General features: G+C 46.0%; 1 protein-coding gene across 1 annotated transcript in view; it reads right to left on the bottom strand.

Annotated features, from left to right (window-relative positions):
- mtor (mechanistic target of rapamycin kinase) overlaps positions 1–17,198 on the bottom strand; it is a 269,702-nt gene extending 252,504 nt beyond the window's left edge. The window contains exons 1-7 of the mRNA XM_070874034.1: positions 17,069–17,198; positions 15,282–15,557; positions 12,548–12,686; positions 5,213–5,396; positions 4,264–4,392; positions 2,946–3,190; positions 1,410–1,625 (exon numbers count right to left, since the gene is read on the bottom strand). Coding sequence (XP_070730135.1) covers positions 1,410–1,625; positions 2,946–3,190; positions 4,264–4,392; positions 5,213–5,396; positions 12,548–12,686; positions 15,282–15,557; positions 17,069–17,146 — 1,267 coding nt within the window. The 5' untranslated portion in view covers positions 17,147–17,198. The remainder of the gene's footprint in view (positions 1–1,409; positions 1,626–2,945; positions 3,191–4,263; positions 4,393–5,212; positions 5,397–12,547; positions 12,687–15,281; positions 15,558–17,068) is intronic.
- Between the last annotated feature and the right edge of the window lie 5,553 nt (positions 17,199–22,751).

The following is a 22,751-nucleotide window of genomic DNA, read 5'->3' as shown; positions in this document are numbered from 1 at the left end:
CCCTCCCCTCTCTCCCCCTCCTCTCCCTCTCCCCCTCCCTCTCCCTCTCTCCCTCCCTCCCCTCTCTCTCCCCCTCCCTCTCCTCTCTCTCTCTCTCTCTCTCTCCCCCCTCCCTCCTCTCTCTCTCTCCCCTCCCTCCTCTCTCTCTCCCCCCTCCCTCTCTCCCTCTCTCCCCCCTCCCTCCCCTCTCTCCCCCTCCCTCTCCTCTCTCCCCCTCCCTCCCTCCCCCTCCCTCCCTCCCCCTCCCTCCCTCCCCTCTCTCCTCTCTCCCTCTCTCTCTCCCCCTCCCTCCCCTCCCTCCTCTCTCTCTCTCCCCTCCCTCCCTCTCTCTCTCCCCCCTCCCTCCCCTCTCTCTCTCCCCCCTCCCTCCCCCTCTCTCTCTCCCCCTCCCTCCCCTCTCATCCCTCCCCTCCCTCTCTCTCTCTCCCCCTCCCTCCCCTCTCTCTCTCTCCCCCTCCCTCCCCTCTCTCTCTCCCCCTCCCCTCCCTCCCCTCTCTCTCTCTCCCTCCCCTCTCTATCTCCTCCCCCTCCCTCCCCTCTCTCTCTCTCTCTCTCTCCCCTCCCTCCCTCCCTCTCTCTCAGCGGCACGAACGGCTGCAGAATTCTCCCTGGCTGAAGCACTTTCACACAGGTAGGAAGATGTTTTATTTAATCTTTTCGTGGCTTATAAATGTTTATTCAGGTTGGATTTATTTGTATAATATTTGTAGAAGTATAAATAAGGATTTATTGTCGATTTAATGAGTTCCCTTCCCCCCCTCTCCCCCCACCCCGTTCTGGACGCCTAATTTGTAACCTGCGCCTGATTTTTTAATGTGTAGAACAGGTTTTTTCAGTTCTACAAAAATCTTCACTGGCTCCATTCTACTTTAGTTTGGAGTACATTTTCACTGTGGAAACTTTCAAATCAGGCGTCAGTGGCCAGACACGCCCCCTTTTGAAGAAAAAATTCTGTTCTAAACTAGAACTGCAGAAAAAAAAATGTGGAGAATTGCGCTTTCTAAAATAGTCTGTTATCCACCAGTTGCTCCTAAAAATCAGGCGCTAATCATGTGGAAACTTGGGCCCAAAAAGTGGAATGAAATTCCAAGTAGAGTAGTGCAGGCATTTAAGAAACAGTTGAAAGCCGAGATGGGGAAAAACTGCAGGTTTTCCTGGATGCATGAGCTAGCTTTGAGCCAAATTGGTCTTCCTCATTCATATCTATCTTGTGATTATAATCAAAACAAACCGCAGAACCATCACTACAAAATTATTCAGAAATTCAAGCAAGGACTAAGTTTATCAGAATTAAAATCTTGCCTCAAATTTTACCAGCTGAAGTGTGAGTTCAACAATATTTTATTGACCGAACCACGTGGTGTTACACAATTGAATAAAAATTTACCCACGTTTTTTTTTTTAATTACCTGGATCTGTAATTCCTACAACAAGGAGTTTACTAAGCACATCTGCCACCACCTGAACAGCTGTCTGGCTGACAACATGGCCATGTCCACTGATGAGATGGACTGATGGGGTTAACAGTCGTGAACAAGTTCGAGCTGCTTCCATTCGAATCTCTTTGTGCTCACTGTTGAGGAAATGGTCTGCACAGTGCCTGACAAACTGGGTGAGTGAGTGACCTGCATCAACACAAAACAAAAACGATTCCGCATTTAACAACATAAATTGTGTGTTAAATATATGGAAGCACTGCCTTTTGCTGCATAAAATAAAAACCTGAAAAACAATATGGAGATCATAAGATATATAGATAATCAACTTTAAAAATTGTTCTGAAAGTAATCTGGTACAATATTGATTGAGGAGCTTATTATTTACTCCTGTTTCAAGAGTTCACATTCCAAGAATAATAAACCTTCAGATCAACCTGCCTCACGTGGTTACTTTGCTGGAATCAGTGAGACTCCTATTCAGAAGCCAGAGATCAGACCCACAGATATAAACTGAAACTTGAACTGTATTCTTATGAAGACCAAAACAAAAATTTGGCAGAAACAAGAATTGTCCCCATGCGTAGTCGGACAAGAAAGAATGTCGAGCCAGAGGAGACATTAGATGGGGTGATCAAAAATTGATCAGAGAATCTAAATTGAAAGGACACATGCCCTTTTACCTCCTGCCTTCCCACCGCCCAGAGCCCCAAACACTACTTTCAGATGAAACAACAATTTACTTGTACTTCTTTCAATGTAGTATGCTGTATACGATGCAGTCTCCTCTACATTGGGGAGACCCAATGCAGATTGGGTGATCACTTTGCGGAACACCTCTGTTCAGTCCACAAGCGTGACCCTGAGCTTCCAGTCGCTTGTCATTTTCATTCTCCGCCTCGCTCCCACTCTGACCTCTCCGTCTTTGTCCTCATCCTCCTACACTGTTCTAATTAAGCTCAACGGAAGCTCAAGGAACAGCACCTCATCTTTTGATCAGGCACTTTACAGCCTTCCGGACTCAACATTGAGCTCAATAATTTCAGATCATAACCACTGCTCCCATTTCTTCGGATAGCCGCTGTTGGTAATGATTCGTCTGTTGCCATTTAAAGCTCCTGTAGACTCATCTTTTGTTTCTTTCCTTGTGCCATGACCACCCTCTTTTGCCTTGTATCATCATCCCTTTTCTCATTTAAATCACTCTTGTCTTCATTGCAGGGCTTCCCTTTTGTTCTTTCCTTTACCAGCCTCTGCTCCCACCCTTTCCCTGTACTTGCTTAAAACCTGTTACATCTCTAACTTTTTACAAGTTCTGATGAAAGGTCATCAGCGTGAGGCTTTAAATCGGATTCCTTCTCCACAGATATTGTCTTCCCAGAGTATTTCCAGCATTTTCTGTTCTTACTATTTTAAAATGCAGTCTGATTAATATCTGCATACCCTGTTCTAATTATTCCTCGACCTCTAACCCAACTTCAGCCAAAGATTACATACAGCATATCTTACCTTCAAATTCAAAGTTGCCTAAGGTGCGGAGTGCAAGAGTTATGCATCCAACGTCACTTGCTTCGGGAATGTTAGTCAAGCTGGGGGAGGCAAGCTGATGGGCAAGACTTTTGGGCATGCCAGGATGTCGAAGAGGTTTATGCATCAGCACCAGCGACAGCATCTTCAGCAAGCCATCCTGGATATCCTTCTTCAGTTGTGGTATTTGTCGACTTAGATCATGCAGTACAGCTGTCAGAGCAGGGCTTTAAAACAGAAACAGGCTGGTAACTAGCACCATCATTGCGCGTGAATAAACCAATACTTCCAAAGACCAGCAGGGCTTTAGCCAGCAGTCAATTTATATATGACAATATATCCACTATCTGAATCTTTGAGTATTGGGCTCGTTTCCTTCCTTTAAAATGATTATAATAACTTTTATTTATATAGCGCCTTTAACGTAGTAAAACGTCTCAAAGCGCTTCACAAAAGCATTACAAGACAAAACAGATAAATTTGACACCGAGCCACAAAAGAAGAAATTAAGGCTGATGACCAAAAGCCTGTTTAAAGAGGTAGGTTTTAAGGAGCGTCTTAAAAGGAGGAAAGAGATAGCGAGGCGGAGAGGTTTAGGGAGGGAGTTCCAGAGCTTAGGGCCCAAACAGCTGTAGGCACGGCCACCGATGGTTGAGCGATTATAATGAGGGATGTGCAAAAGGCCAGAATTTGAGGAGCGCAGAGTTACCCGCCTGAAGTGTGGCAAATATAATCATTGGATTGGCTACCCGGATTCAAACTACCCTAAAGATCCACTGCACATTTTTAACCTCAGAGAATTTGCTGTCCGTCTGGCCCTTACGGCTAAGGGGATCAAGGAGTATGGAGAGAAAGCAGGAAAGGAGTACTGAGGGAATGATCAGCCATGATCTTATTGAATAGTGGTGCAGGCTCGAAGGGGGCCGAATGGCCTACTCCTGCACTTATTTTCTATGTTTCTAAACACAAAGCATTGCATTATCTCAAGGACATTAAACAGGTTTGTTTAGGATCTGCAACGACCCCAAATGTAAATTTCTAGTCTAAGTGGGGAAAGCAAATTCACAGACAATAGTGGCAATACAAACAGTATTCGCTTTGTACAAAAAGCAGTCACACACAAGCTTACATCTTTACCAACATAAAATCTGCTTGTTTGACTAGGAATTTTACCAATTTTATCAATTTCTTGTTTGAGTAGCTAATAATCTACCAATTTTACATCAGCTCAAATTTGCTGGACAGGATCCAATGCGAGCATCCACCAAAATAAGCAATTCCAATATAAATGAAGCACTACCTGAGTCCCACAGCAAGCATCTGCTCCAGTAATTCTTTAACATCCTGCTGTATAACAGGTCCTATGGCTCGTGCTATCATACAGATACAAGTAAATACCGTTGCATCCACTTGTACAGCTTTTTGCCTCCTAGGAAACATGAACACATAGGAAATTAGATGTTATTTTATAACCACAGTCTTTTAAACCAAATTAGATAGAAACAATTAAATCATTGAGAAGCGATGCACAGAAATGGTCAGTCATGGGTCAAAGTCCAGACCTCAAGGTTTCAACAGGCTTTGATACATTCATTTTTGAGGAACATATTTTCACTTTCTATTTACTCTATTTTTTTTTAAAAAGCCGACACTTAACTAAGATTAAAATTTCCTTTACCAGCCAAATATTAAAGGTTTCTATTGCTGAATCGATCATTGCATTGTTAAAGGAACTCATTCACAGATGGTTGCGCAACGTTAGAATTGTGACCAAATGTGGGCCTCAGACAGACTTGTCTAGGTCTCTCACTTTAATCCAGAGAGATGACAAATTTCTCAGTTATGTATTACAGGTTGAACCTTCCTTATCCGGAACCGTTGGGACCTGGCCTGGATAAGGGATTTTTCCGGACGACGGCTGGTCACGTTAAATTGGATGGTACAGGTACTGAGCAAGGGGATCGGGACTGGCTGGCTTGGGGCTGGAAGTGCGGCAGAGAGATCATTGGGGGGTGGGGGAGCTGTGGATCGCGGGGTCAGGCCAGCGATTGCGGGAGTCGGCAGTGAGAAAGGACTTAAATTTGTTCATGACGAGTTCTTTGCATGTGCTATGCGGTGGCTGGGAATGGTTCTGACTGAACGAGGGGTGGCTCCGGATAAAGGAGTTCTGGATAAGGGAGGTTCAACCTGTATATAGCTAATTAAAACGTTTAAGACAAGTTGAAACAACTACTTTGTCCTTTCATTACTTGTGTGCAAAATCCTTCGGTGGGAGGGCCCCTTTTAAAATCTCCAGGATCCTCGGCAGAAATGGATTAATTTCCACTCTTACTGCCACCACCAGTAGACCCAGTGCCTGGAATGCAGCAGCGCGTTCCTTTTCTTTCTTAAGACAGCCAAGTAGATGGTTCACGGAGTCAAACAGGTGCTGTTCTGTGTCAGAGAAGAATGCATGTGTGTCAACAATTAAAAGTCAAACAGCATTACATAGAAAAGGAAAGATTTCCACCTCACATAAAACAAAACTGTACCCTACAACTACAACGTCTTGTGTTTTTTTTTAAACAAATATTCCCCCTCCACCTTCAAGTTCCATCAGCCATTCCCCAGCCAAGGACAGGCAAGTGATCGACTCCTCCAGTCTCTTTCAATGCCACCAAGTTCAGCCACACAGAGATACATGAAACCTATTCAGATGAAACTGCTCTCCAACTTATTTCTCTCCCCCTTCCATTACACTTCCCCTACATAACAGAAAAGAACTGCTCACTGTTTGAGTAGCTATGGATATCTTGCATCCTAGCTGCTACACGTTCCCACTCAGTGACGCATATTCATAGAATCATACAGCACAGGAGGCGGCCATTTGGCCCATCGTGCCAGTGCTGGCTCTCTGAAAGAACTATCCAATTAGGCCCATCATAGGCAGTCCCTCGAAAATCGAGGAAGACTTGCTTCCACTCCAAAAATGAGTTCTTAGGCGACTGAACAATCCATTACGGGAATTACAATCTTTGTCACATGAGACAGACAATCATTGAAGGAAAGGGTGGTTGGGACTGGTTTGCCGCACGCTCCCTGCGCTTGGCTTCTGCATGCTCTTGGTGAAGAGACTCGAGGTGCTCAGCGCCCTCCCGGATGCACTTCCTCCACCTAGGACGGTCTTTGGCCAGGGACTCCCAGATGTCGGTGGGGATTTTGCACTTTATCAAGGAGGCTTGGAGGGTGTCCTTGAAACGTTTCCTCTGCCCACCTTGGGCCCGTCTGCCATGTAGGAGTTCCGAGTAAAGCACTTGCTTTGGGAGTCTTGTGTCAGGCATGCGAACAACGTGGCCCGCCCAGCAGAGCTGGTCAAGTGTGGTCAGTGCCTCGATGCTGGGGATGTTGGCCTGGTCAAGGACACTAACGTTGGTGTGTCTGTCCTCCCAGGGGATTTGCAGGATCATGTGGAGACATCGTTGGTGGTATTTCTCCAGCGATTTGTGGTGTCTGCTGTATATAGTCTACGATTGTGAGCTATACAGAAGGGCGGGTATCACTAGCCCTGTACACCATGAGCTTGGTGGCAGATTTGAGATCCTGATCTTCAAACACTCTTTTCCTCAAGCGGCCAAAGGCTGCGCTAGCGCACTGGAGGCGGTGTTGAATCTTGTCGGCGATGTCTGCCTTGCCGATTATAGGCTCCTGAGGTATGGAAGGTGGTACACGTTATCCAGGGCCGCGCCGTGGATCTTGATGACTGGGGGGGGGGGGGGGACAGGCTGGTAGAGGACCTTTGTCTTACGGATGTTTAGTGTCAGGCCCATGCTTTCGTACGCCTCAGTGAAGATGTTGACTATGACTTGGAGTTCAATCTCTGAATGTGCACAGAGGTTGGGACGGTCTTGAATCTGGCCTGGAGACGACGAAGGTTGAACAGGTTCCCACTGGTTCTGTAGTTTAGTTCCACTTCAGCGGGGAGCTTGTTGAGTGTGAGGTGGAGCATTGCAGCGAGGAAGATCGAGAAGAGAGTTGGTGCGATGACGCAGCCCTGCTTGACCCCTGTCTGGACGTGGATTGGGTCTATAATAGATCCGTTGGTCAGGATCATGGCTTGCATGTCGTCGTGGAGCAGCTGGAGGATGGTGACGCACTTTTGGGGGCAGCCGAAACGGAGGAGGACGCTCCATAGCCCCTCACAGTTGACAGTGTCAGAGGCCTTTGTAAGGTCAAAGGCAGCTATGTACAAGGGTTACTGTTGTTTCCTGTATTTTTCTTGCAGGTGTCGCGGTGTACAAATCATGTCCGTTGTACCCCGAAGAGGATGAAATCCGCACTGTGACTCCGGGAGGAGGTCCTCAGCCACAGGGAGAAGACAGTTGAGGAGGATTCTAGTGACGACTTTCCCAGTGGTTGATAACAGGGAGATCCGTCTGTAGTTGCCGCAGTCGGACTGGTCCCCTTTTTGAAAGATGATCACGATTACTGCATCTCCGAGATCTCCCGGCATGCTCTCCTCCTTCCAGATGAGAGAGCTGAAGTCATGTATTCATGCCAATAGTGTCTCTCTGCCATACTTTAATGCCTCAGCGGGGATTCCGTTTGCTCCCTATTGCCTTGTTGTTCTTAAGCTGGCGGATGGCCTTTTCTACCTTGTGCAGGGTTGTTTTTTTGCTGAGATGGTGGCGGGTAGCATGCTGCGGGATGAAGTCGAGGACACTCGAGGCAAAGGCAGAGTCTCGTTTAAGGAGATCTTCTAAGTGCTCCTTGTAGCGGGTCCTAACAGCCTCAGTGTCCTTCATGAGTGTCTCCCTGTTTTTGGCCAGCAGTGGGGTGGGGCCTTGGGTGTTTGGGCCGTAGATGGCCTTGACTGCGGTGAAGAATCCTCGCACATCATGGCCGTTGGCCAGCTGCTGAATCTCCTGTGCTTTCTCCACCCACCATCTATTCTTTAGGTCGCGGGTTTTTTGTTGGACCTCGGCCTTAAGCCATCTGTAATGCTGTTTTGCTGCTCCTGAGTTGGGTTGCTGTTTCAGGCTCAGAAATGCCCTGTGCTTGCGATTTATTAGCTCTTGGATCTCCAGGTCACTCTCATCAAACCGGTCCTGATGTTTCCTGGTTGAGTGACCGAGCATTTCTTCGCAGGCATTGGTTATGAAGGCCTGGAGGGCAGACCAAGCGCTGTGGGGATTCTGCGTCTCAGGGTTACCAAGGGACGTCAAGTTAGCAGTGATGCACTGGCTGTTTATGGCTCTCTTAGCGGAGTCTCTGATTGCCCCAGCATTGACTTTTTTGTGGCACTGCTTCTGCTGCCGTCGCCACTTTGGGGATATGTTCATCCCCCATAGTCTTGCAAATATATTAATTTTTAATTAGAGATCTAATTCCTTTTTGAAAGTTACTACTGAATCTGCTCCCTCCATCCTTTCGGGCAAGGCATTCCGGATCATTATGACTCGCTGCGTAAAAGAAATTCTCCTCATTACCCCCCCCTTGCTTTTTTGCCAATTATTTTAAATCTGCGTCCTCTGGTTAGAAACATAGAAAACATAGAAAATAGGTGCAGGAGTAGGCCATTCGGCCCTTCTAGCCTGCACCGCCATTCAATGAGTTCATGGCTGAACATTCAACTTCAGTACCCCATTCCTGCTTTCTCGCCATACCCCTTGATCCCCCTAGTAGTAAGGACCTCATCTAACTCCTTTTTGAATATATTTAGTGAATTGGCCTCAACAACTTTCTGTGGTAGAGAATTCCACAGGTTCACCACTCTCTGGGTGAAGAAGTTCCTCCGCATCTCGGTCCTAAATGGCTTACCCCTTATCCTTAGACTGTGACCTCTGGTTCTGGACTTCCCCAACATTGGGAACATTCTTCCTGCATCTAACCTGTCTAACCCCGTCAGAATTTTAAATGTTTCTATGAGGTCCCCTCTCATTCTTCTGAACTCCAGTGAATACAAGCCCAGTTGATCCAGTCTTTCTTGATAGGTCAGTCCCGCCATCCCGGGAATCAGTCTGGTGAACCTTCGCTGCACTCCCTCAATAGCAAGAATGTCCTTCCTCAGGTTAGGAGACCAAAACTGTACACAATACTCCAGGTGTGGCCTCACCAATGCCCTGTACAACTGTAGCAACACCTCCCTGCCCCTGTACTCAAATCCCCTCGCTATGAAGGCCAACATGCCATTTGCTTTCTTAACCGCCTGCTGCACCTGCATGCCAACCTTCAATGACTGATGTACCACGACACCCAGGTCTCTTTGCACCTCCCCTTTTCCTAATCTGTCACCACTCAGATAATAGTCTGTCTCTCTGTTTTTACCACCAAAGTGGATAACCTCACATTTATCCACATTATACTTCATCTGCCATGCATTTGCCCACTCACCTAACCTATCCAAGTCGCTCTGCAGCCTCACAGCATCCTCCTCGCAGCTCACACTGCCACCCAACTTAGTGTCATCCGCAAATTTGGAGATACTACATTTAATCCCCTCATCTAAATCATTAATGTACAGTGTAAACAGCTGGGGCCCCAGCACAGAACCTTGCGGTACCCCACTAGTCACTGCCTGCCATTCTGAAAAGTATCCATTTACTCCTACTCTTTGCTTCCTGTCTGACAACCAGTTCTCAATCCATGTCAGCACACTACCCCCAATCCTATGTGCTCTAACTTTGCACATCAATCTCTTGTGTGGGACCTTGTCGAACGCCTTCTGAAAGTCCAAATATACCACACTCCCTTGTCCACTCTACTGGAAACATCCTCAAAAAATTCCAGAAGATTTGTCAAGCATGATTTCCCTTTCACAAATCCATGCTGACTTGGACCTATCATGTCACCGTTTTCCAAATGCACTGCTATGACATCCTTAATAATTGATTCCATCATTTTACCCACTACCAATGTCAGGCTGACCGGTCTATAATTCCCTGTTTTCTCTCTCCCTCCTTTTTTAAAAAGTGGGGTTACATTGGCTACCCTCCACTCCATAGGAACGGATCCAGAGTCAATGGAATGTTGGAAAATGACTGTCAATGCATCCACTATTTCCAAGGCCACCTCCTTAAGTACTCTGGGATGCAGTCCATCAGGCCCTGGGGATTTATCGGCCTTCAATCCCATCAATTTCCCCAACACAATTTCCCGGCTAATAAGGATTTCCCTCAGTTCCTCCTCCTTACTAGACCCCCCGACCCCTTTTATAACCGGAAGGTTGTTTGTGTCCTCCTTTGTGAATACCGAACCAAAGTACTTGTTCAATTGGTCCGCCATTTCTTTGTTCCCCATTATGACTTCCCCTGATTCTGACTGCAGGGGACCTACGTTTGTCTTTACTAACCTTTTTCTCTTTACATATCTATCGAAACTTTTGCAATCCGTCTTAATGTTCCCTGCAAGCTTCTTCTCATACTCCATTTTCCCTGCCCTAATCAAACCCTTTGTCCTCCTCTGCTGAGTTCTAAATTTCTCCCAGTCCCCAGGTTCGCTGCTATTTCTGGCCAATTTGTATGCCACTTCCTTGGCTTTAATACTATCCCTGATTTCCCTTGATAACCACGGTTGAGCCACCTTCCCTTTTTTATTTTTATGCCAGTATTTTACTGACCCTCCTGCCAGTGGAAACAGTTTCTCCCTATCTACTCTATAAAAACCCCTCAGAATTTTGAAATATCTCCAACACACAGAACATTTTAATATTGTGGAAGAGTAGCCAAGGACTCATTTGAAAATTCTTAACACCTAGTAAATTAATTAGCATAGCTTTATGACCTCATGACAAATGCTGAAGACAAACGCAAGATTATAATTTTTATTTTAAATGCAAGAAGGATTAACATTGCATTCCCAATCCTGACTAGTTATGAATGACAGTAACAAAAATGAAACTGCATAAAATTATTGGCCCCGAAATTGCGGTCGGTATGACAGTGTACTATAAGAGTACGCCACCATACCGCCTTTGAAATTGACCACAAGTTTATGCTTCCGCATAAATCAAATAAGCAAACTGAGTAAAGCATTAAATGAGTGGTTTATAACCGGTTTTTAAAATGAGACGTTAATAATCAGAGAGTAAAGTAACGAGAGACTTGTATGGTCAGTATGTGTCAAGAGGTTTGTAACAACTGATGTTTGCGAATTTTGAATAACCACACTTTGTTCTAATGAGAAATTTATAATGACAGATTATTACCAGGAGAAGATTGCAGTTACAGAATTTATTTTAATGGCAGCTTTTTAGTGTTAGATTCCACTTCGGAGTCACGTATATCTGTATAAAAGGAGGGACAAAGAAAGGTCCCTGGTATTCCTTCTGAGTTTACCAGAATTTCACTTTGAAAAATAACGACTTGGGTTTATATAGCGCCTTTCATGACCACCGGACACCTCAAAGCGCTTTACAGCCAATCAAGTACTTTTGGAGTATAATCACTATTGTAATGTAGGAGTATTAAGTAAATCAACGGTCTGTCAGGTTCTCAGCACAAAGATAAATGCTTTGATTTACACAATTTTAAAGATTGTCAGAACATTAACATAAATATTGCCCCATTATGTATTCTTTTGAAGATTTCAGTTGCTGCCAAGTTTGTGCAGATTACTGAAGCGGATACTGTAAATATAAATGTAACTCCATGAAACTTAGGTCAGTGTTTTTTAATGAATGCTTAATACTGTCTTGTCTTTTATACATCATACAAATCAGCAATCTCTTCTGTTTCCTGATTAGCCAAGAGTCAGGAAGTGAAAGGAGCACCCCTGACGCCCCCCTCCCCCCAAAGTGTTCCCAAGTTCGTACACACACAAAAGGTGCGCTCCGTGGTGCACTCTGCTGCGCACAACTCTGCCATTTGAAAGCAAGTTCTTACAGGAAGGTTCGCACAAGGCAAGTGCGGATTTCCATGCGATGTCAGCGGCATACTCCTCAGCTACGCCTTCAACCACTAATTCAGGGCCATCATGACAGGCAGATAAGCATCACAAACATAAAAGTCAGTGTGCTATATTGAAAGAGGATAAAAGATACAAAACGTATCAACATTGGCCGCCCTGACTTCAGCTGCCTAGACTCGAGCTCTAGAATTCCCTCCCTAAACCTCTCCACTCCTCTATCTTTCTCTACTTCTTCAAGACACTCCTTAAAACCTTTTGATCCCCTGTCCCAATATCTTCTTTTGCGGTTCGGTGTTCAATTTTATTTGATAATGCTCCTGTGTAGCCCCTTGGGACGTTTTACGACATTAGAGGCGCTATGTATATGCAAGTTGTTGTTGATATTATTATTGACAGACTGACAATCAAATTCTAAAGATTACCTTATTCAGATGATAAAAAACCAAGAATTGGATGGCATCAACATCAACGGCCTTTGCCAAAGTTAAATTGAACTATACAATTTGCAGATCATTTACAGGCAACTGCAATATCAGAAAGCATGTGTATAGATAAAATGAAATTCTGGTTAACCCAAAAAGCTAACCGATCTTTCTTTTTTCAAGTGCTAGCTGTTGTGTAGTTCCAGCACTTTTCTTTAAATTTCATAAACATTTAATTTCTGGCCACAGTAATATGTAAAATAGTATATATAATCTCACCTGTAAATGCCATACCTCTCATTGGCTCACCTGTGAATAAATGGGGCTGGAAAGCAGCAAGACGAGGAATCAGGTTTAAAATTGCCATTTGAATCAGTGGATTCTTACTGCTGCGATATTTCAGGACCCACCGAGTCACCTGTGCAAAGATCAATGAACATTTAAAAACTATGCACTTGGCCTAGATATAAACACCACCTCTTACCAAGTGATTGGGTAAGGTGAAATCACAGCAAAATACAGGATCCAATAGTCATTATTGAAAGGAACTCTTAATCTTCTTTTCCTCAATCGTTAGAAGGGAACAAGAGGGATTGTGTGCAGTGTCGCTAGCAACTGTACTATTCAATGCCTTTACTATCCGAAAGAAGCTCAACACCAGACTAGTCCAGCACTGGCTTGGTGGTTGGAATTCTGCCTTTACCTCTGCAATTAAGTTACATCAAGGTAGGGAGGGGGAAGAATTGGAATAAGGGAAGATGCGGCCTGACTCATTCAATGAAAAGCATGTCTCTTGTTAACATATCAACACAACTAGCAAGTGCCATATCAAGCCTGCAAGCTAGAGGATGATGGAATAACTATTTATGGTGGATCACCAATGGTGTTGCTCATGCTAAATTGGAGAATATGGTTTCATTAAATCAGGAACATTGTACAATGTAATGCACAATGTTTTTATTAATCTAATAATGATGCAAGTGCTTCTGTCATGGTGGCTCTTTTCTAATGGGTTTACAGAGACTGCTTCCAGTAAAGGTGCTGACCCACAAGGCAGAACTGCGTTTAACCCAGCCGAAGCCTTTAGGCCATAAAGTGTGCTCGTTATAGGGAAGTGATCTTAATGGGCACATACTGAGGTCAAATATCCGCTAATTGCTGTTTGAGTAAAGTTTGTCCCCAGATTGATAGTTGCTTGTAAATCTCCAACTCCTTCTCTTTGAGGATGGGTGAAGGAGGAAGGTCAGCAGAAAATGAGCGGCTTTCCTTCTCTTTTAGATTGCTTGATTGTGATGCGTTATCGTTTTGTGTGTATATATAATACTGAGCCAATCAGGTACAAGCGACCAACACTTTGCATATGTGACAATTTAAAAAATAAAATACAAATAAGAATTTTAATAGGTGATTTTATGGACAGTTCTATTAATTATTTGACATGTTTTCTATACCTATAATTGAAGAAATTATGACTTCTTATATAGCTTTATGGGGACCTACATTTCCTGTCAGCATGTCTGCCCCACGTGAATTCCACTTGATTATTTACAGAGTCTAATATTTAGCATTCCCTATTTACTACCAGCTCTGCCACTGGGTGGCTCAGCTGAATTTGTAAGACTTGAACTTTTCCAGAATTGCACCCATGAGGTCTAGAATCAGAGTTTAAAATATGGCACGTAGCCCTATATAAAATTATCTTTAAGGCCATTAGTTTTCAGTTCTCCCAAAAAACCCGGAATTGCAAAACGTGATCTCCCAACACCAACTAAAATCCTGAAACCCCACATAATTATAAGGAAATCGTAAACCAGTAACTACGATTTTGGGATTAGCAACCTGCTTGTACATTAAAGGAAAGGTCATTGTTTTTCCAGGAAAATGGAAAGCCGAAACAAAATTTCAAAATGCAATCTCCAAAAATTCTGCAATCCCAAGTAATAAAGTTGCTCAGTCACTGTAAACTAGTGATCCTGAATATTTTGGATCTCACATGTAAAACAATTTGCAAAAGCACCATAGTGCACAAGCAAAACTTTGTTAGCTAGAAATACTCCTTGTAAATTCAAATCTGATATGTTAAACATATCTGCTTTCAGTGATCCATTTCTTTCAACTTACTCAGATTTCCACCATCTTTAACCATTGTTTGTTAACTGATACCCAACAATCTCACCCATTATTATCTTGAGCCCTTCACCATTATATATAATCACCATTATACTGTACTGTAGTTTAGCCAGCCCTTGTTCTACCCCACTGTCACAGTCTTTCACCAGGCCAAGACTTCTGCAGGGGTAATGTGAATGTATGAGGTACAGTAAAAGGAGGGATTGGGATTGCAGCAGCTAGTTCCAAAGTCACCCATCACTCAAATTTGCCAGATCCTGTCTCACTATGTATATAGTTTTCCATTATTCACAAATCTATAATTTCCACTTAAATTGAAAAACGAATTACTTTAAAACAAAAACTGGAGTGTCTGAATTTTAAAAAGTAGCAGATACAATAAGCTGATAACTTCAAAGAGAAATTAGTGTGAAATTCTATGATCTGGAATTCACTGCCTGAGAGGGCGGTGGAAACAGATTGAATAGTAACTTTCAAAAGGGAATTGAATAAATACCTGGAAAGGAAAAATTTGCAGGGGGACAGAGCAGAGAAGTGGGACTAATTGGATAGCTCTTTCAAAGAGCCGGCATAGGCACAATGGGTCAAATATCCTCCTTCAGTGCTGTATGATTCTATGATTATAACACTACTAGCTAAACAGCAGTAAAGTTTCTATATTTTCAATCAAGAGAGTATTGGGAGAAACCAAAGGTGCTGTTAAGACTGTGAAATGGCAGCCTGATTCTATAATATGGTGAAGGGTTGTGCCTGCTACATACCATGATGCCAGTACTAAAGACCTATGTAAATCGCCAGTGTGTTCCATGTATTGAGATTGCATACATGCAACATATAAAGTAAATAAAACAACAAAAGCTAATATCAAGCAAGGCAACGCTACCTGTTCAAATCGCATTTCCATGTGCTCACGGCAGTATCGGCTTTCCACCAAAGTTGGCTTGGATGGAGCAGGGGTGGTTCCAAATACCATAATGCCCTGCGGTGTATTGTATCCAAGAAGCCCGAGAAGAGCATTTGATTGTTGGGGCTGCGCAGATTGGAAACTTGTGAAGGACGTAATATGACGGGGTTTGGCTCCAAATCCCATTAGTTCCTTGCAGTACTTATCATGTACTAATTGCTGCTGGGTGATGTCCTCCATCTCCTCACGCAAACGCTGCATTAAAAAAAAATAGAAAATGTGTTCAAAAACGACTATAGGTGTAAAGAAGAAATTCTTCAATCTGCTGTACCAATACACCATGGACAAGATTTCTTTCAACATCAACATGAAAACAAGCTATTTTCAATGCATGATAAAAAATTATTTTATGTTAATTGGAGTGTTTACAAATAAACAAAATCTCGTTGCAACGCCCAGGAAAAGATATCAACTGTAACACATGTCCGATAGACTTCTGGCTTTAAAAAAAAATTATTTGTTCCTGGGATGTGGTCATCACTGGCAAGGCCAGCATTTATTGCCCATCACCAATTGCCCTTGAAGCGCTGCAGTCCTTGTGGTGAAGTAGTGAAGGTGTTATCTAAGAGACAATGCCCAATATTTACAGGGAGGCCCTTGGGGATAGTCACCGGCAATCAGGAGGTCGGAAAGGGGAAGGCTGGAGGTCGAGGGCAGCAGGGGTGAAGAGGCCTGCAATCGAACCTGGGGGGGGAGGCCGAAGACTTTCTTGAGGGGCCGGTGGGGGGGTGGGGTGGAGCACTCCTGCTCCTCCTGACCCACAAGGAGCGCTGAAAGAGGCACTTATCTTTTGGAGCCGGCAGCTTCCGCGTCCCGGCTTTCCCGACCCTGGGAAACCCGCGCAGCAGCAATAAATTTTAAATCAGGCTCCCAATTGCACTGTGGGAGCCCGATCTAAATGTATTAATTAAGTGTCCTTCCTGTCTCTCCACGGCTGGACACCCTAATATCCGCTATCATAAAAAAGGCAGCATGGCCGCGGCGGGTTGGGGTGCGTTTGTGTATTTAACTCCTTAACCCCTCCCCCGCTGATCTTGGGTGGGGGGGAAAACTAATATCGAGGCCAATATATGCTTTGATAGTGGGGAAGAGGAGCAGAAACTGACTTTCTTCTAGAAGGAAGATCTTGAACAGACTAACTGGCCTTCTTCATCTATTTGTCTTGTAACCTTATAAACAAGCAAAACCATAGTATTTTTTAGACGTTATAAAATGAAAACAATTGCCGTTGAAGTCATGAAATAAAAGAGTAATCATTGTCATGAGGGGATATTTAATAGTTGCCATCCTCTCAGCTTATGATTCCATTTTTAATGTTCAGTCAGTCGCAGTAACACTGGATTAGCCAGAGGGGTTGCAAACACTACTGGTGTAACGCATGTTAACAGAACAGTATTGTAACTATAAATTTCCGATTTTGCCCCCAAAAATTGACAGAAGCCAGGAGTTGCAATCACTCACATACAGGAATTTCTGGAGAGTAACACAAGTAGCAATCGTTCAACCTGGTGTGAAGAGATCCTGTATACACCTCACACAAGGAACTACCCACATCAAACCATTTTAGAGTAAATATCCTCTCTTGGTAAATTTCCAGCATTTGAGACTGCACCATGTCATAAATCTAACTGACATTTTCATAGCATTTCAGAGCCACACAATGTAGGTACTTCCAATAACTGGTAGAAAATGAATCCTGAACTTACCTCCCCCTCCATGCTGCTTATCCGAATCAGTTCATTTAGAATGAGCAAAGCACCATGTACACGATCATCGCGATTCATGCCTTTCTCTTTAGCCAGGGTCTCGTCAAACCCCTTCTCGGCCTCTTCAAAGGTTTGCTAGACATTAAACAGCAAAAAAAATGTTTTTAATCAAACAGCCTCTATAAAGATAGAAAAATAAAGGAAGGAGTTTCCACTTTATGGTCAATTAAATAACTGAAGCCATTTACCTTTGGGTCTGAACAAACTTAATGGACCACCACCATGGTCCAGAACTTAAAGAAGGGTAACTTTGAAGGTATGAGGCATGAATTGGCTAAGATAGATTGGCTAATGATACTTAAGGGGTTGACTGTGGATGGGCAATGGCAGACATTTAGAGACCGCATGGATGAATTACAACAATTGTACATTCCTGTCTGGCGTAAAAATAAAAAAGGGAAGGTGGCTCAACCGTGGCTATCAAGGGAAATCAGGGATAGTATTAAAGCAAGGAAATGGCATACAAATTGGCCAGAAATAGCAGCGAACCCGGGGACTGGGAGAAATTTAGAACTCAGCAGAGGAGGACAAAGGGTTTGATTAGGGCAGGGAAAATGGAGTACGAGAAGAAGCTTGCAGGGAACATTAAGGCGGATTGCAAAAGTTTCTATAGCTATGTAAAGAGAAAAAGGTTAGTAAAGACAAACGTAGGTCCCCTGCAGTCAGAATCAGGGGAAGTCATAACGGGGAACAAAGAAATGGCAGACCAATTGAACAAGTACTTTGGTTCAGTATTCACTAAGGAGGACACAAACAACCTTCCGGATATAAAAGTGGTCACAGGGTCTAGTAAGGAAGAGGAACTGAGGGAAATCTTTATTAGTCGGGAAATTGTGTTGGGGAAATTGATGGGATTGAAGGCCGATAAATCCCCAGGGCCTGATGGACTGCATCCCAGATTACTTAAGGAGGTGGCCTTGGAAATAGCGGATGCATTGACAGTCATTTTCCAACATTCCATTGACTCTGGATCAGTTCCTATCGAGTGGAGGGTAGCCAATGTAACCCCACTTTTTAAAAAAGGAGGGAGAGAGAAAGCAGGGAATTATAGACCGGTCAGCCTGACCTCCGTAGTGGGTAAAATGATGGAATCAATTATTAAGGATGTCATAGCAGCGCATTTGGAAAATGGTGACATGATAGGTCCAAGTCAGCATGGATTTGTGAAAGGGAGATCATGCTTGACAAATCTTCTGGAATTTTTTGAGGATGTTTCCAATAAAGTGGACAAAGGAGTACCAGTTGATGTGGTATATTTGGACTTTCAGAAGGCTTTCGACAAGGTCCCACACAGGAGATTAATGTGCAAAGTTAAAGCACATGGGATTGGGGGTAGTGTGCTGACGTGGATATGGAACTGGTTGTCAGACAGGAAGCAAAGAGTAGGAATAAATGGGTACTTTTCGGAATGGCAGGCAGTGACTAGTGGGGTACCGCAGGGTTCTGTGCTGGGGCCCCAGCTGTTTACACTGTACATTAATGATTTAGACGAGGGGATTAAATGTAGTATCTCCAAATTTGCGGATGACACTAAGTTGGGTGGCAGTGTGAGCTGCGAGGAGGATGCTATGAGGCTGCAGAGTGACTTGGATAGGTTAGGTGAGTGGGCAAATGCGTGGCAGATGAAGTATAATGTGGATAAATGTGAGGTTATCCACTTTGGTGGTAAAAACAGAGAGACAGACTATTATCTGAATGGTGACAGATTAGGAAAAGGGAAGGTGCAACGAGACCTGGGTGTCATGGTACATCAGTCATTGAAGGTTGGCATGCAGGTACAGCAGGCGGTTAAGAAAGCAAATGGCATGTTGGCCTTCATAGCGAGGGGATGTGAGTACAGGGGCAGGGAGGTGTTGCTACAGTTGTACAGGGCCTTGGTGAGACCACACCTGGAGTATTGTGTACAGTTTTGGTCTCCTAACTTGAGGAAGGACATTCTTGCTATTGAGGGAGTGCAGCGAAGATTCACCAGACTGATTCCTGGGATGGTGGGACTGATCTATTAAGAAAGACTGGATCAACTGGGCTTGTAGTCACTGGAGTTCAGAAGAGTGAGAGGAGACCTCATAGAAACGTTTAAAATTCTGACGGGTTTGGACAGGTTGGATGCAGGAAGAATGTTCCCAATGTTGGGGAAGTCCAGAACCAGGGGTCACAGTCTAAGGATAAGGGGTAAGCCATTTAGGACCGAGATAAGGAGAAACTTCTTCACCCAGAGAGTGGTGAACCTGTGGAATTCTCTACCACAGAAAGTAGTTGAGACCAATTCACTAAATATATTCAAAAGGGAGTTAGATGAAGTCCTTATTACTCCGGGGATCAAGGGGTATGGCGTGAAAGCAGGAAGGGGGTACTGAAGTTTCATGTTCAGCCATGAACTCATTGAATGGCGGTGCAGGCTAGAAGGGCTGAATGGCCTGCTCCTGCACCTATTTTCTATGTTTCTATGTTTACCAAAAGGTCACAGTTACCGTTTGTTCTGAAATGCTGACCCTTTACCCCAGAGCATGCATGACATATAATGGGCAAACCTCAGCAATTTCAGAGAGAGATTTCTGGATCAGATTTTCAATTGCTACAGGTACAAGGTCTCAAATCCAGCAACCTTGAGACTGAAGCCCTGACAATTTTTGGATTTTTCCAGATTTCGGACAAGAAAATCAAGAGCGCATGTATGCTACTGAGACAGACAGAGTACTAATGGTGGCGTGGGTCAGGTCGGGTCGGGCCGGGTCAAGGGTCATTGGGCAAGGCTCGGACCAATCGCACGTCATTTAAAACATAGCGGCGAAGCCGTTAACTAGTCCGGCCCGCCGGTTTTTGGACAATAATTCCGGATTTTATTTTATTGATTATCAAATGGGGTTTTTTCAAAAATGTCCGGTTTTCAGACAGCCGGATTGGAGACGTTGTACCTGAAGGAGAGAATTTCATATGGATGTTAAAAACAAAGACTTTAAAAGCATCAAATTTTCCCATCCCTAACCCAGAAGCACAGGGGCCAAGCTTCGGCCTGAGTTGCTCCTGTTTTTTTGGAGCAACTGGTTTAGAATGGAATATCTTAGAAATTGCAATTCTCGGCATTTAGTTTGCTCCAGTTCTAGTCAGTTAGAACAGTTTCAGTTTGGAACAGATTTTTTTTTCCCAAAAGGGGGCGTGTCTGGCCACTTACACCCGTTTTGAAAGTTTAGGCAGTGAAAACTTACTCCAAACTAACTTAGAAGTGTAGATTTTTGTACGCTCAGAAAAACCTTGCCTACACTTAGAAAATCAGGCGTAGGTTACAAATCAGGCGTAGGGGGTGGGGGAGGGGGGTTTAAAGGGAAGTTTACAAACATTAAACACTTCAGTTTTACAAATAAAGAGCCATCATCAATAATAAATGATAAATACATCAATAAGTCAACCAATAAATCAATCTAAAAAAAATTAATACATTTTTTTTTTAAATAAAAAAAATTCTACTCACTGACTGCAGCATCGGGAGCCCTCCAACAGCGTGCTGGGATGGGCCCACCCCCGCAGTGTGGCTCTCTCTCTCTCTCTCTGTCTGTGTGTCTCTCTCTTACTCTCTGTCTGTCAGTGTCTCTGACAGCGAAGGGGGGGTGTGGGGAATAGGAGGCGAGGGAGTGGGGCAGGGAGGCGAGGGAGTGGGGCAGGGAGGAAGGGGGGGGGGGAGGACGAGAGGGAAGGGTGGGGGGAAGGAGGAGAGGGAAGGGGGGGAGGGAGGAGGAGAGGGAAGTGGAGGGGGGGAGGAGGAGAGGGAAGGGGGGGGAACGAGGAGAGGGAAGGGGGGGGAAGGAGGAGAGGGAAGGGGGGGGAAAGGAGGAGAGGGAAGGGGGGGGGAAGGAGGAGAGGGAAGGGGGGGGGAAGGAGGAGAGGGAAGGGGGGGGAAGGAGGAGAGGGAAGGGGGGGAAAGGAGGAGAGGGAAGGGGGGGAAGGAGGAGAGGGAAGGGGGGGAAGGAGGAGAGGGAAGGGGGGGAAGGAGGAGAGGGAAGGGGGGGAAGGAGGAGAGGGAAGGGGGGGAAGGAGGAGAGGGAAGGGGGGGGGAAGGAGGAGAGGGACGGGGGGGGGAAGGAGGAGAGGGACGGGGAGGAGAGGGGAGAGGGAGGGAGAGGGAGAGGGAGGGAGAGGGAGAGGGAGGGAGAGGGAGAGGGAGGGAGAGGGAGGGAGAGGGAGAGGGAGGAGAGGGAGAGGGAGGAGAGGGAGAGGGAGGAGAGGGAGAGGGAGGAGAGGGAGAGGGAGGAGAGGGAGAGGGAGGAGAGGGAGAGGGAGGAGAGGGAGAGGGAGGAGAGGGAGGAGAGGGAGAGGGAGAGGGAGGAGAGGGAGAGGGAGAGGGAGGAGAGGGAGAGGGAGGAGAGGGAGAGGGAGGAGAGGGAGGAGAGGGAGAGGGAGGAGAGGGAGAGGGAGGAGAGGGAGAGGGAGGAGAGGGAGAGGGAGGAGAGGGAGAGGGAGGAGAGGGAGAGGGAGGAGAGGGAGAGGGAGGAGAGGGAGAGGGAGGAGAGGGAGAGGGAGAGGGAGGAGAGGGAGAGGGAGGAGAGGGAGAGGGAGAGGGAGAGGGAGAGGAGAGAGGGAGAGGGAGAGGGAGAGGGAGGAGAGGGAGAGGGAGGAGAGGGAGAGGGAGGAGAGGGAGAGGGAGGAGAGGGAGAGGGAGGAGAGGGAGAGGGAGGAGAGGGAGAGGGAGGAGAGGGAGAGGGAGGAGAGGGAGAGGGAGGAGAGGGAGAGGGAGGAGAGGGAGAGGGAGGAGAGGGAGAGGGAGGAGAGGGAGAGGGAGGAGAGGGAGAGGGAGGAGAGGGAGAGGGGAGGAGAGGGAGAGGGAGGAGAGGGAGAGGGAGGAGAGGGAGAGGGAGGAGAGGGAGAGGGAGGAGAGGGAGAGGGAGGAGAGGGAGAGGGAGGAGAGGGAGAGGGAGGAGAGGGAGAGGGAGGAGAGGGAGAGGGAGGAGAGGGAGAGGGAGGAGAGGGAGAGGGAGGAGAGGGAGAGGGAGGAGAGGGAGAGGGAGGAGAGGGAGAGGGAGGAGAGGGAGAGGGAGGAGAGGGAGAGGGAGGAGAGGGAGAGGGAGGAGAGGGAGAGGGAGGAGGGAGAGGGAGAGGGAGGAGAGGGAGAGGGAGGAGAGGGAGAGGGAGGAGAGGGAGGGAGGAGAGGGAGGAGAGGGAGAGGGAGGAGAGGGAGAGGGAGGAGAGGGAGAGGGAGAGGAGGAGAGGGAGAGGGAGGAGAGGGAGAGGGAGGAGAGGGAGAGGGAGGAGAGGGAGAGGGAGGAGAGGGAGAGGGAGGAGAGGGAGAGGGAGGAGAGGGAGAGGGAGGAGAGGGAGAGGGAGAGGGAGGAGAGGGAGGAGGGAGGAGAGGGAGGAGAGGGAGAGGGAGGAGAGGGAGAGGGAGGAGAGGGAGAGGGAGGAGAGGGAGAGGGAGGAGAGGGAGAGGGAGGAGAGGGAGAGGGAGGAGAGGGAGAGGGAGGAGAGGGAGAGGGAGGAGAGGGAGAGGGAGGAGAGGGAGAGGGAGGAGAGGGAGAGGGAGGAGAGGGAGAGGGAGGAGAGGGAGAGGGAGGAGAGGGAGAGGGAGGAGAGGGAGAGGGAGGAGAGGAGGGAGGAGAGGGAGAGGGAGGAGAGGAGAGGGGAGGAGAAGGAG

This window comes from Pristiophorus japonicus, unplaced genomic scaffold, assembly GCF_044704955.1.
Source record: "Pristiophorus japonicus isolate sPriJap1 unplaced genomic scaffold, sPriJap1.hap1 HAP1_SCAFFOLD_650, whole genome shotgun sequence".
NCBI classification, from domain to species: Eukaryota; Metazoa; Chordata; class Chondrichthyes; family Pristiophoridae; genus Pristiophorus; species Pristiophorus japonicus.
The sequence above is the reverse complement of the archived record's forward strand: the minus strand, read 5'-3'. Positions and strand labels throughout refer to the sequence as shown.